The 14,830-nt window shown below is 34.3% G+C and overlaps 1 protein-coding gene across 2 annotated transcripts in view; it reads left to right on the top strand.

The window, feature by feature from the left end:
* Positions 1-4,963: 4,963 nt before the first annotated feature.
* Positions 4,964-14,830, top strand: part of LOC137404253 (proton-coupled folate transporter-like) — a 35,279-nt gene continuing 25,412 nt past the window's right edge. The window contains exons 1-3 of one of the 2 annotated variants that reach the window (XM_068090428.1): positions 4,964-5,065; positions 5,490-5,730; positions 12,969-13,148. In XM_068090428.1, coding sequence (XP_067946529.1) covers positions 5,513-5,730; positions 12,969-13,148 — 398 coding nt within the window. In that variant the 5' untranslated portion in view covers positions 4,964-5,065; positions 5,490-5,512. Of the gene's footprint in view, positions 5,066-5,467; positions 5,731-12,968; positions 13,149-14,830 lie in introns of both variants that reach the window. The other variant, XM_068090429.1, reaches the window with a different exon arrangement.

Below are 14,830 nucleotides of genomic sequence, written 5' to 3'. Positions count from 1 at the left end.
TATTTTTAAAACAAAAATATTTCCACCGTTTGTTCGGATAGCTGCGTTCTGATGGTTGCTTTTGGCGGAACGAACATCTTCTAGTTGTCCAATACCTTCCACAAAATCTTCTGGCTTCAACTCTTTTTCTGCACTGCTCAACTAGTCGATATTGGCGCCCAAACAATTTTTTGGCACAGCTTTTTGGCAAACTTTCACTTGCTGCTTTTAGCATCATTGCAACAGGTTAAAGTTTGCTCGCTAAACCTAACCTTTGGTCCAAAACTTGCAAACCGGTTTTTATATGCATGTCCTTCAAAGTATTAAGACCGTGTTAAATAAAGAACTACCATCAGCCTGAGACAATAGTGATTTCTGTGGCATTGCTTTCAAAGTTCCATCTACTATCAGAAATTTAAACTGTTTTTATATGCATGTACTTCAAAGTATTAGGACCGCGTTAAACAAGAAGCCACTATTATCCTGAGACAATAATTATTTCTATAGCGTTGCTTTGAAAGATCATTTACCATCGTAAAGTTAAGCCGGGTTTTTTAGACTACTTCGAAGTAGAAAGACTGTGTTAAACAGATAACTACTACCAGCCTGAGACCCTTATTAATTATTTCTATTGTGTTGCTTTCAAATTTTTTACGAGAAAAATGAAAAACTTTGGAATTGAACCACGAGATAATTGATTGTTATTGATATAAACGATTTATTAACAAAACAATTTTGCAGACACTTTTCTACTAATCAGTGAATATTATGGGCTCGTAAAGATCAAATAATGTCAATGTGGTGGTCAAATGAATGTGGCCTTCAATTGGAGAGTGGCGGTATATTTTTCAACGCTTCTCTCAGGATGGCGGTCAATTGGAGGTGGTGTTCAAAATGAGGTGGCATTCAATTAGAGGTTTTACTGTACATAACAATACAGTTAAGAGCGCTGATACAATTAATTGCATAGAATGAGAGTTCCACGCACTCTACTTTCCTCTGCTTATCTGAAATCCCTATATAAGCTTTATACGCATAGAACAAGGCATAGAATATCAAAAGAGATGAGAGGCCAAGCAGAAGAATTCTTGAAACCCAAACCTTTCATCATATCCCACTGTAGTCTATGTATATATAGTAACCTATGCGTACATGTATTATTTTATAAGCCTACATCATTTACTCTTGTGTACTGCATGTAATAGTATTACTCATTTCTGTGTACAAGTATTGCTGTCTCATGGATTGCTGTCCCTGTGTTTATTACCTAGTTGTTATGTCATTCATTATGTCATACCTATTATTGTTTCGTTGTTCGAATACAAGCGGTCTTGGTGTTAAATTAGCTGGTGGACTATACGAGGATAAAAGTACTTATTACACCCGCTATTTACTATAACATTATTATATTAATGACCTGGTAGCAACAAAAGTATGAAGCCATAAAATAGTGATTAACTCTGGCAGAAAGGTTGTACCGGTATTTACGTAAGTAGCATAGTTTGATTTTGTTTTCAAATTGTACTAATCAGCTCTGTGTGTGTTTTGGCTTATGATAGACTACAGCAAAATATTTCGTTGAAGTTTGCTTACATTTTATTACACAATTTATATAACAAAATTTTATTACAAGTGCTAAGTTTAAAAAGTTAGTAGAAAATTTAAAATCGGCCTTTTACATGTGTATAACCTTAAACATTTTTTAAACTTGAAAAAATTGTAAACCGACTTTTCTCACTGGTGCTTTCAAGATTTGGTTTGCTGCTCTTTTGTCTTTTTAAACTGATGTTATGTTGACAGAAAGTAATTAAATCTCTTCTCTTGCTAACGTCTTTTTAACTTTAACGATGAAGACTCGCTGCCATGATGGGTAAGAGAGGTTATGGGCGAGCGAGCGACTCCAAGCAAGTCTGAAGTAAAACCTACGAGTCTTAATTAGCATAAGCAATAGTTTTGATTAAATAAAAGCAAAAGTATTATCATTGAACTAATAATTTCTTGTGCTATTCTTCAATGCCACTATTTGCTATTGTTCTTATTCGAGCTAACATGAAAATTAATCTTGAGTGGTCTTTTAATGTGGAGACGATTCTAATTATTGCCAAAGTGTGTGTGTGTGTGTGTGTGTGCGTGCGTGCGTGCGTGCGTGCGCGCGCGTGCGTGCGTGCGTGCGTGCGTGTGTGTGTGTGTGTGTGTGTGGTAGAAGAAGCCAGAGTTGTAAAAATCATTACAAATTACAAACACCTGTATTTTTACTGGTTAAGCTTATTTATCATTTGTGCTGATGTGCTACTTTGAAGTCCAAAAAAATTTGCATGTCAAATGTAGCCTTAAACCCTTAACCCTGAACCTTTGCCTGGCACAACCTTATCGACCGTATCCATTTCCAAAAGATCTCAACAAAGCCTTCAGCTTTGCTAGAAATCATGAAAACCAAAAAGTGATAACAAATGGAGTTAGTCAGCTCAAAAAGAATAGATGTCACTAACTATTGTAAATAGTTACACTGTTTAGTTTGTCGAGGCAGGCAACACATATCTTTGAGAATTTGCTTGTCATATTTTTACAATATAGATACAGATAAGGATCAGCAAAAAACATTCAGGAATGTAAGACTGTCTAACTATCGCTTTAAACTATTCTAATTAGCAAAATTGGTAAATGATGGTGATCAGTACAGCCAGTCGGCTGCCACCCTGCAGAGACAAAGACCGACCTGCGACCAACCTGGCTGATGAACCATCGACCTGCTTTCGAGTGATCTCTGAAAGGACGAACCTATTACCGAGCCAGTCTTCTCGACAGAGGGAAGAGCTTATTAATTCGCTTCATATATAAGGAGCCTAGATGAGCCAACCAAGGCAGAGATCTTAGAAGTCTCATTCGATGCAGTTCATTTGTATGAGCACTCTTGGCTGCATTCATATATATTTGTCAAATATGTATGTATGCAGATTAGATAGATAGGTATCTTATAGAGTTGCCTTATATACTCAGTGGTAGTTTATTGTGGGTAGCAAAGGGATGCAGTGATTTCCTTTACAATACTAAACTCTATTATTTATGAACTTTTAAGCTTATAAATTAGTTTTAAAATTAATCAAAAAAATAATTTTGTCATGTTTAGAATCAGTTCACTAGTTCTCTAGAACTTAAACAGTCACAATATAAACACCTGATGATTCTAATTTTGAAAAAAATAACTGTGATTGTTTTTAGATTTCTGTTAAATTATTAAGCAGATTTGTGGTTGAAAATTTTTTACAAGAACTAGAAAAGTTGAAATCTTTGATTTTTTTAAACAAAGGATAGCTCAGAAAACTGTCACTTGTATCCAGGCTTGTTTGAAAAAGCAGTTTCTGACAAGCATTGAGGGCAGTATACAATAACTGACAACTCCAATAAGCTGCCAGTTACACAGACCACACTCAGACAAACAACATAACAAAATTATTTCTAGTACCAGGCTTATGATTAAAATAAGTAAAACAGTAAAACAATGCTTATGAAATGATGGGAGTTACTTTACCTTCACAAAAACCTTCTGTCATGGTAAATTGCTATTACTGTCGACCAAATGTTTTCAGTATGAGCTTTTGAAATGAACAATCAATCCAAGTTCTTTTGCCTTCCGGGGCCCGGCAATCCAGACAACTGTTCGATGCAGCCATGTCTGCTCGAAGAATTACAATTTTGATCAATAGGTCGTTTTCAGCAAGTTTCCTTGCTGCCTTGCCAGTATTTACAAGTCAAGGTTTCTTTTTATATATGCTCTAAAAAGACCTACTTAGGAAGCATTTCGGGTGAATAAAACTTTCTCAGACTTATTCTCATCTAATCAAGCAATGAACCAATTATTGATTTGAAGCAGCAAAGTTCACCTGATATTATCAACTTTATTCATACCATTTTATACCACCTGCAGCACTCTGTCATACTACTTTATTACTACAACTTGATTCACTTTCCTTCATTAAATGGCCCTGCTCAAAAATATAAACTCAAGTCAAGAGTAATCTTCTCTCGTAATTTTTAGGCTTACAAATGATTACTGAATTCAATTGACAGGTATAAAACTAAGGGTGACTATACATCAGCGAATATCTAAAGACAAACATGATTGGTAAATGCAGAAATATTTGCTCTCGAAGAATTAATGTTGTGTTTCTATTATATTTATTATCGTTACATTATTGTTAAAGATAGATTAATTATTAATTTGTTTGAAAATAAGCAATGGTTTTATACACGGGTAGCGTTTTTAATTTGTTCAACTAAAATTTACAGCTTATTAGTTTATCATTTAAAACCAAATTTTTTAAAGAGTGAATTATGAGCAAATTTAATCTGTTCCAAAATTTTAATGTGAATATAACTATAATAATAAGGACAATATATATGTGTCTTCTTAAAACCAAACATTTTAAGTTGAACTTGGATGCAGAACATGATAGTAATTAGTCTGTTACTGAGCAAACAAATCCTGTAGTCTTATATAGTATGTATAGTGTGTACCGTGGCCTACCGTGTATATTACAGTATAGTAGTATATAGTATGTGTAGTGTGTATAGTGTTTACAGCATAGTCGCAATATGTATCACGAAAAACAGATAAAGAAGATGGCTATGCTACTAACCAAAACTTGTTTTAAAGACAGCTTTAACTTGTAGGGTGGCAGGTTATTATACTTGGACTTCTACCAAAACGAATGAGATTGTACTATGAAAAATGCTTCAAATTTTAAGACTATATGTCATTATGTGTAGGTAAATTTAGGTTTATACGGCTGTAGGTGACTGTACACAGTTGTATATACCGGTAGTGTTTGAGACACCACTTTAAAAACTCTTCTAGTAGAAGTCAATTTCTGTTGGAAATTACTCTCCCTATTCGGTAGATTGTAGCATCGTTCGCTCAGGCGTGACGGCACGCCACAAACAATATGACGTCTGAGAGAGCAACAATCGTAACAATAGCCTTGGTGATAGATGTAATGGAAGAAGGCTCGAGCATTTCTGTTTACTAGTAAGCGTACTCATTTGAGCTTCTAAAAGATGGCTGAATAACTGCATCGTTAGAGAGATAGTAAGTAGTACATGTCCTTTATTTACTATAATGGTTTGTATTTTGACTATAATTGATACTGCTAATGCCTTCTAACTAGCTACATTCTGAATATAACTAGTAGAATTGTATCTTTTCCAACTGAAAACATGAAAAATGAAATGGCAGAAAATCAAAGTCAAGCTGAAAAGGAACAGGATCTAAGCAGAGTTAGAAAGGAGTCAGCAAAACCTCGCTGTCATTTATGGAGCGAAAGAAAAATAGCATAATAGGCAAATCAGCTAGTACATAAACAGTTTACTAGTTAGGGAGTAAATAAGCTATTTACATAGTTTATTGATTCCTAGGCTAAACACTATTATTTCTGATCTATGTGATATCACAATAAATCTGAATAGTAGAAAGGTAAAACTGGTCTTACAGAAGTTGAAACTGATATTGATAGAGAGAGGAAAGCGGAGAAAGACAATGGGTTGGATACTAGACTCCATCAAGCATATAACTGTGGAGCCTATAATTCTTCTCTTCTACTGGTCCATACCTTACCTAGATCATGGTAACGGTGTTCTCCTCTTCAACTACTTCTGTAGAGTTGATTTCAATGAAACGTTCTGCAAATATAACATCACTTCTGATATGTATCTTGATGGACCCGAGAATCATGAAATACAAGGTCAAGTATCCAGGTAATGATGACCTACTACGTTACTAGTACTAAGTTACTAACCTTACTACGAGCACTAAGGTTGTTTGATTTCATGATATTTCAGCTCGAAGCACCTGGTGTGAGAAACTTGGAAGAGAAGAGGTGCTAGGTGCTGGTGTAGATACTACTGTAGGTGCTGGTGTAGATACTACTGTAGGTGCTAGTGTAGATACTACTGTAGGTGCTGGTGTAGATACTACTGTAGGTGCTAGTGTAGATACTACTGTAGGTACTAGTGTAGATACTACTGCAGGTGCTATTGTAGATACTACTGTAGGGGCTATTGTAGATACTACTGTAGGTACTAGTGTAGATACTACTGCAGGTGCTATTGTAGATACTACTGTAGGGGCTATTGTAGATACTACTGTAGGTGCTAGTGTAGATACTACTGTAGGTGCTAGTGTAGATACTACTGTAGGTGCTAGTGTAGATACTACTGTAGGTGCTGGTGTAGATACTACTGTAGGTGCTAGTGTAGATACTACTGTAGGTGCTATTGTAGATACTACTGTAGGTGCTATTGTAGATACTACTGTAGGTGCTATTGTAGATACTACTGTAGGGGCTATTGTAGATACTACTGTAGGTGCTAGTGTAGATACTACTGTAGGTGCTAGTGTAGATACTACTGTAGGTGCTAGTGTAGATACTACTGTAAGTGTTGGTGTATATATTATTGTAGGTGCTAGTGGAGTTATTAATGTAGGCGTTAGTGTAAATACTTACGTGGGAGCCAGTAAAACCCTGGGTAGAAAACCCTAATATAAACCCTTTACAATACTTCTTTCACAACTCATTTATAATAATGTAATACCTGACTGTTCAAGTTCTTTAGTAACAGCTGAAAATGAAGCTTCACCTTTAATGCATGGCTTAATCTAAATGTATTGGCATCTTTCAGTCAGAGGACCCAGTTTATAATATGCTTTCGATTACTTTGGCTTGATGGATTAGGATTTGGTAGATTCGGTCGCATTGCCTCATATAATGATAGATTCTCTATCACTGAACCCGTCACTTTTAAGCACTTTCAGCGTCTAATACCCCATAATCTCAGTTGGAGCTGCTTAACTGGTTAAGGAATATTTTATTGTGATTTACAGTTCATGGCTTTGCTTGTTTTCGGAATACTTTTGTTAGAGTTTTGGTGCTTTTATTTGATTTAAAGTGAAAATCAAGTAAAATTATTTGAGTTAAAATACCATTAACAAAGAGCTTTTTGAAAATCGGACAGATATGTCCAAATATTTATACTGCTAATAATACATTACTTTCTTTTCAAACTTGCAACTTTTACTTTTGTTAGAAAGAATGCGCAAATTTTATTTTTTGAGCTCTTTGATTGTCATAGTGTAATTGTTTAGAGGCATCAGATTCATCTATAACAGACTATGAAAGTGTCACAACTCAGTTTTCTATAAAATGTTTTTAACCATATGGAAGACAATAGAATAAACTGCAAAGTTCTCAAAATTAAGACCTTGAATCACTAAAATGATTACAAAGCTCTTGAAGCTCTAATCTTTTGTGATTGGCTGTAATCATTAGTGATTTTTTGCGATTGGCAGCGATTGGCTGTGAATATTTATCGCTGTTTATGATTGGCTGTGATTGCGCTAGTTCTCCCTTAACACTTTTTCAATAAAATATTCACCTTGAACTATGTCTGCTTTTATTCAGGAAACCAATAAACATTAGTTTGACACTCAGTAATATTTGTAGGCTTCTTTCAGTAAAACATCTCTGAGCTTTTCTTGGATTTTCTCTAAAAAATAGAATAGCATGCTTGCATTTTTTTAAAAAACCTAATAATTGTAAGGATATACAGTATAAAATGATCATCTACATATCTATACTTATAATAGTCTATTGAGAGATATACAGTATATACAGTATAATAGGATCATCTACATATCTATACTTATAATAGTCTATGGTAAGATATACATTATATACAGTATAATAGGATCATCTACATATCTATAGTTATAATAGTCTATTGAGAGATATACAGTATATACAGTATAAAATGATCATCTACATATCTATACTGGTAATAGTCTATTAAGAGATATACAGTATATACAGTATAATAGGATCATCTACATATCTATACTTATAATAGTCTATTGTAAGATATACAGTATATACAGTATAATATGATCATCTACATATCTATACTTATAATAGTCTATTGTAAGATATACATTATATACAGTATAATAGGATCATCTACATATCTATACTTATAATAGTCTATGGTAAGATATACAGTATATACATTATAATAGGATCATCTACATATCTATACTTATAATAGTCTATGGTAAGATATACAGTATATACAGTATAATAGGATCATCTACATATCTATACTTATAATAGTCTATTGTAAGATATACAGTATATACAGCATAATAGGATCATCTACATATCTATACTTATAATAGTCTATTGTAAGATATACAGTATATACAGTATAATAGGATCATCTACATATCTATACTTATAATAGTCTATTGTAAGATGTGCAGTATATACAGTATAATAGGATCATCTACATATCTATACTTATAATAGTCTATTGTAAGATATACAGTATATACAGTATAATAGGATCATCTACATATCTATACTGGTAATAGTCTATTGAGAGATATACAGTATATACAGTATAATAGGATCATCTACATATCTTTACTTATAATAGTCTATTGTAAGATATACAGTATATACAGTATAATAGGATCAGTTTAGGATCTTTTCCTAAACAGGATCTAAAAAGAATCTACTAATGTATACTAAAACTCTACAGAAGAGATTGCATGTAAGTTAGAGTGCAAGCGTCTAAGAATAAAACTAAAAATCACCTGTTACAACTTGGCAAGTGGTTGATTCAGAGTTTTAGCGTCATTACAAAAACCAATATGTTTGAATATTTAGTATAGAATAGTGCAGGGTTAATGTATAATTGATGTTTGCGGCAAAACGCTCTTACCACAATAATCAATATGCTGGCTTCGCTCGGGAGCATTAGTTATGCTGGCATTACATAACTATCTAATATCCATATGCCAACGTACGAAGATAAAAATTACAATAACAACTACTATTATAGTAGTTGTTATTGTAATTTTTATCTTGTAGGATTGTAGGATTATAATAATCCTTTAACTTACTCATTTTAATTGATTATGTAAAACATTTATTTACAATACATGCGTTCTTGTTTCATATGGCTATTTGATCTAGGCAGCGTCAACAACTAGGCATTATTAAATATGCCTCGGCAGCTAATGCTAGTAATCAGCTCTGATAACCTGACAAAAATTGATGCAATCAGTAATTTCAAAACGTCATTTGGTATACAAACTGCTGCTCAGTCAGATCATGCTAGGATGAAATGGCAAGATTTCAAACTAAGCTATAAGAAATATAGTCGCTATCAAAAGTTTATATTTATTGGTTTTTAAAATTTGTTAAAGTGAATATCTAATCAGTTTTAATTTTGTTCTTAATTTGCAAGCTAAAGTTTGTGTTTAGGCGTTGAGTAGTAAATTGTGCGAGTACAGCTAAAGACATGGTTACAATCCTTCATTTTTTCGTGACGTCATTTTATCGTTGTCGGCCATCTTTATAGACAATTTTTTCATTAGAAACACGAAGCTTTTGCAATGATAATTTGAAAACGACGTTTTTGTTTGCAATTTTTTATTATAGTATCAAAACAACACTTAAAAGTACTAATAAATCAAAGAAAAACGATCGTTTTCTACAAAAATGGCGACTTTTTCGTGAACGAGCGCATGTGCAAACGACTTGATGACGTCAAAAAAAACGATGGATAGGAAACTCAAGCCTAACTCAAACTAAACCTCTAACTAACTCAAACTAAACCTCTAACTAACTCAAACTAAACCTCTAACTAACTCAAACAAAACCTCTAACTAACTCAAACTAAACCTCTAACTAACTCAAACTAACCTCTAACTAACTCAAACTAACCTAAACTCAACTAATAAATTTCAGATGAGTCATGCAAGTTTGCAATATCGAATTGATATCGTGTGAATCATCTATGTATAGACAATTCGCGATATTAATATTGATATTATGTAAAAATTACTTAAAATTTTTTGTTAAGATTTATTTGTTAAGTTTATCTTAAAAAGAAACTGTTTTGTGTTCGTGATAATCAGAAACATTTATTTCATGAATAAATGTTTCTCCGTGTGTGTGGAAGGTCATGGAATGAGCTTATTATAAGACACTCATGCATTTTAGTTCCAGTATTACTCACTCTGAAAATTGTCAGGTGTGAAATAAATCGCCATTATAAAATTATATTGTTTAAACGATTGGCGATATCTCTTTAAATGGTAGCGACTTTCAAATTGTCTACCTTAAAAATCGCCTCCAAACTCTTAAATCGCCATATCATGAAGCTCCATATATAAATTAGTGTGTAGCACCACTGACCACTTTTTCTCCCACAAAAGGTTTGCTCGTGTATTCTTGATTTGGATGCTGGCTCACTCTAGGTACATTCTAGGAAACTTCCATTCTCCGATGGTAACGTCATCGGCTTGCCCTTCATCCTGCCATTTCAGGGCTATGTGACACAAAGCAATTATAACTCAGTAATCGCCTGCACAGGTGAATCAGTTGTCCAACCTCTAGAGACATTGATTTCGTGTAGGCATAATAACGTCATGACATTCACATGACCTACAAAACAGAAATATGGCTTAGCTTGAGTTTAGAGTTGTGAAGCCTTTCTAGAGAGTCAGCCACGTAAACTTCGCTTTTACCATACCTCCAGTAATTCAAAACTTGACTACTAACTAGGCAGGCCACTATTTAGTTCAAAACAAAATTGGCTTTGAGTTGAAATTGTTTAAGTTGGGTTGAATAGTACAGACCGGCTTTAATGAAGCTATCCTACCTCCATATTGATCTTACACTCCAGTACAATGATCTCCAAGTACTGATTGAGCCCTCTTCATTCCACCTGGTAGCATCATCCATCACTTCCCTTCCCTATTCATGCACGCTGAGTGAGCTGATCTCTCTGTTGCGATAAGCTTCATTGCTTACCTGAACATTGGCCATGGAATACATACATCTCTTCTAAAACCATAACATTTCTTGCTCTAATTTGACGAACTTACACAGAATTTTAGTAAATTGTATTAAAAAGTATCCTTTTTTTCTATCATTTGCAATTGTTTTCAATGTTTGATAGGGTCTGACTGACAAGATGTTTCAAGATCGACAAAACTTGACTGCGGTTATCTAACTTAGGCAACTAACAATAAGTGAAGCCAAAGCCATGCTTTGCCAAGCGTGATCAATAGATGAAGTTTCTTTTGGCGTTGTGACAATCTCATTGAGAGCCATTGAGATTGTTATGTGAGATGAGATTGTGGTGGACTAGCGTTCAGGCTCAGCCTCGGAATAGGCAAATATTGTGGGATTCACAGCATATAAAAAGTGTGCTCTTCTGCTTTTTAGGCAATAATAAGCTTTTGTCACTGCTCGCTCGCATGCTACTTTTCAGTTGTAATCATAGTTAAAAATGTTGATTTCCGGTCACCGAAAGGAATGACAAAAGAATGACTCCCATCAAAGACCAGTTTGGTAAAAATACTTCAATGTATGAACCTTCTCTTTGTACTTTTTCGCAACATTTGCTCCAATTCAGTAGTCATATGTGCGTCAGTCACATTTTAAACTATACTTTGATCTGGATTGAAGGTTCCTTGTCTATGAGAACTTTTTAATATCAACGAAATTGTGTTTTAACATTTAGAGAGCTTGTATCATAAATAAAAAACCTATATTTTATTCATTTGCAAGCATTTAGAAAAATATAAAAAATTCATTAACCAGAAGTTAAACACGACGCAAGCTTTGATTTTGCGTGTGACAATCCCTATTTGGGCATCTGGCTTTTAGAATACCAAGTACTCAGGGTACCAGCAGGTCGCTGTCAAGCCAGTCAGCATTGAAAATCTAGGTCACATGGCGTGTGTAGACCGCTATTATCTCACTATAAAAAAAAAATTTACAACTAGCACTAAGCCCAGCATTGCCTGGAACATCAGATAGCGTCAGTGAGGGGTTATGAACCCGGTTTTCAGAAAACAGGCCGAGTTTTAAAATGAAGTATTTTGATGACCTGGCAGAAGGCTCGAAGGATATGCGTGTTAATTTTGGACGAAACTGCCCAAAACTGTGGTTACGCAGACTAACACAGAATGTAAGATCTATTAATATAGATAATGAAAGTTATACTATAGGTTTGATTAGGTTATAGTTCTACCAGCTAGTAACATTAGTGATAAGGCATCAAGTCATACTCTTCTATTTATAATAATGGATATGCCGCTTCTCACATGTAATTAGTTAGAAAAAGGGGAAAATTAATTTCGGTTGGTGCCTAATCAGCGATGAATGCAGATTATTTCTTATTATTAATTAGCTCTAAGTAACTGATTAATTATAATTGATTAACCAGATTATTACTTACTTAAACTCATTATTATTAGTTTCTAGTACTCTGGCAGTCTGTTGCGCAGTGAAAGATCGTCAGTCGTTTAAATAAAGTACAGAGAATAAACATGTGCACAATAACTCTAACATGGTAGAAGGTGAATGAGTGGTACAGGTAGTAAAGTGCTAGGTTGCACAGCTGAATGGTGCTGGTTCAAATCCTGCATGATGCAATTTTTTTTCCAAACACCAGTTGACTGTCAACTTGTCTAAATGAAAACTTCTTTCTTTACCTTTCTTCTCTCTGTACCTAGCGATCGATTATTGCTCTACCATTCTTTATATCCAGAGTTTTTGGAAAACCTTTATGAAGATAACTCCGTATTAAATTACCTTTTGGCTGTTCGAAGACCCAGTTGCATAAAAGTATATTTTCTGCTCCTTTTTCTAACTTCAGGCAAATTATAATATCTGGAAAGTCGGCAATATTTTGCTGAGTAAATGATTTAATTCAAACTTCCTTAAATATTATGAAAGCAAAATATGCATTGATTTTTTAAAGTTGCTTGGCCTAAAAATGTCTGTTTCAATTGCTCTAAATGCTTGTAATGGCCATAGTTGGTCATACTTTTACCAGCTATGACCAACTATTCTGTTTGACCAATTCTATCAGCTGCTACAGAATTCAGGGTAGAAACGGCTGTCCTGGTCTGTTTATAGGTGGATAATGTATTCCAAGTTCACTATGGTGGTGCCAATGCTCTACAGCACCACAATTCTTGGAGCCATATCTGATAGGTTTCAAAGAAAGCTGCCAATGATAATGCCTGCTGCCGGAATAGGGGTTGGAGCTTTCTGGCTGATGGCATTGGCTCTTATTCCAAACATTAATGTTACATCGTAAGTGCTGCCTGTTACTCTATAGCACAATTTACACACAAGTGACGGGTGTTACACAGTGTAACAACATTACTGGTCTTTGAATTCTCTCTCCTTCTTTTATTTAGTTTTAAACTATTTGTGTTTAGCATTGCTGTTAAAATTCATTGTATTATTAGCTATACTGTTGTTTTAGTTTTAGAAAATACTTGAACAGTTGCATCCCTTTAGGTAGTTTCCAATTGGAATGTATTTTTGTATCATAATATTAATAATTATTGTTTAAAATTGGTTATGTAACTGTAATTTAAGTTATTAAACATCATACAAAAGCATTCTTTAGCTTTTGGCTGCTATTTCACCAATAGTATCATCATAACTCTCTGGCATGTTAAATAAACAATTTTGTGTCGTTTAAAGTCCAACACTCAAGTATGATAACCAAGCAGAAAGAGAAATGCTTTGGAGACATGTCAACCAAAGCCTGTTAAGGTACGGCCACACGTGACAATTTTATGGTTGATTCTGACTGAAATCACGAAATGAATGAAAAACACAGAATTATTCAGCCGAAATTCACAGAATTGTCAGAGCTGTACATGCACACCGAAATCGTCGACAAAATGCTTTTAATCTGTTTAACAAGTTATTAGTGATCACGATTTTAGCAGATTTTGCGATTGGAATAGTCCAAGACATTTATTACGACATGCAATAAAAGTACAAGTGCAATTCAACATAAAACATAGGATGCAACTGCCTAAATTGCACTATTGTTGGTTTTTTATTGTTCGGACACTATGGCTACAAATCGTTTATTTTTTAATAATAGCAGTTTTTTTATCAGCAAAAGTTCCGTTGTAAAAAGAGTTGCCATCTTTATCGCGATCAAGTCAATTGCATCGTATTTACTATGGCAAATCACATTAGGAGTTTGCTTGCGTGTAGCGTTATGTGTCTTGGACTATATAAATTGCGGAAGCTACTAGAATCATGTTCGCTAATAATTTGTTTAGCTAGTTAAAAGCATTTCGTCGACGATTTCGGTGTGCATGCACAGCTCTGACAATTCTGTGAATTTTGGCCAAATAATTCTGTGTATTTTGTTCATTTTGTGAATTCGGCCAGAACCATCGATAAAATCGTATCCTGTAGCCGTACCTTTAGACTGTAGACTAAACACAGCCTGGTAGTCTGTCTAAACATGGCAGCCTCTCTTATCCTCATCATCTTTCTACGCAAACATCCTCCTCTGCCTCACTTTCAACTTTTCATAGCCTGTTAAACTTTTCATAACCTAGTTTAACAGGCCATACTTTCAGGGCTGGTTAAGTACCATAGAGCCTCCCCTCCCAGTTCATACTCCAAGAAGAATCTGGCCTACTCGTAATAAGCCAAGCGGCTTTCCTTTCGGTCCTTCACCTCAAAATTGTTACATCACTCACTATCTCTTCCTTTGCCTATTCTTTCACCTTGCCTCAAACTCGATACTTGTTTAGGGCCAGCAATTCAGACTAGACTCAATTTTAGTAAATATTTGGACAAAACTATATCAAATGTAAAAACTTTGGTTGAGATGCTGATTTCAAAAGGCTTGCATTGATATCCAGTACTATCAAGCACCTTATGCCTATAAATAAATAAATGCTAATCTTCGAAATCAGAGCATAATAGCTTTATTTTTTATGAAAACTATTTTTGTC

This window comes from Watersipora subatra, chromosome 9, assembly GCF_963576615.1.
Source record: "Watersipora subatra chromosome 9, tzWatSuba1.1, whole genome shotgun sequence".
In the NCBI taxonomy this organism is placed as follows: Eukaryota; Metazoa; Bryozoa; class Gymnolaemata; order Cheilostomatida; family Watersiporidae; genus Watersipora; species Watersipora subatra.
Note: the sequence above shows the minus strand (reverse complement) of the source record. Positions and strands in the feature narration are given on the sequence as shown.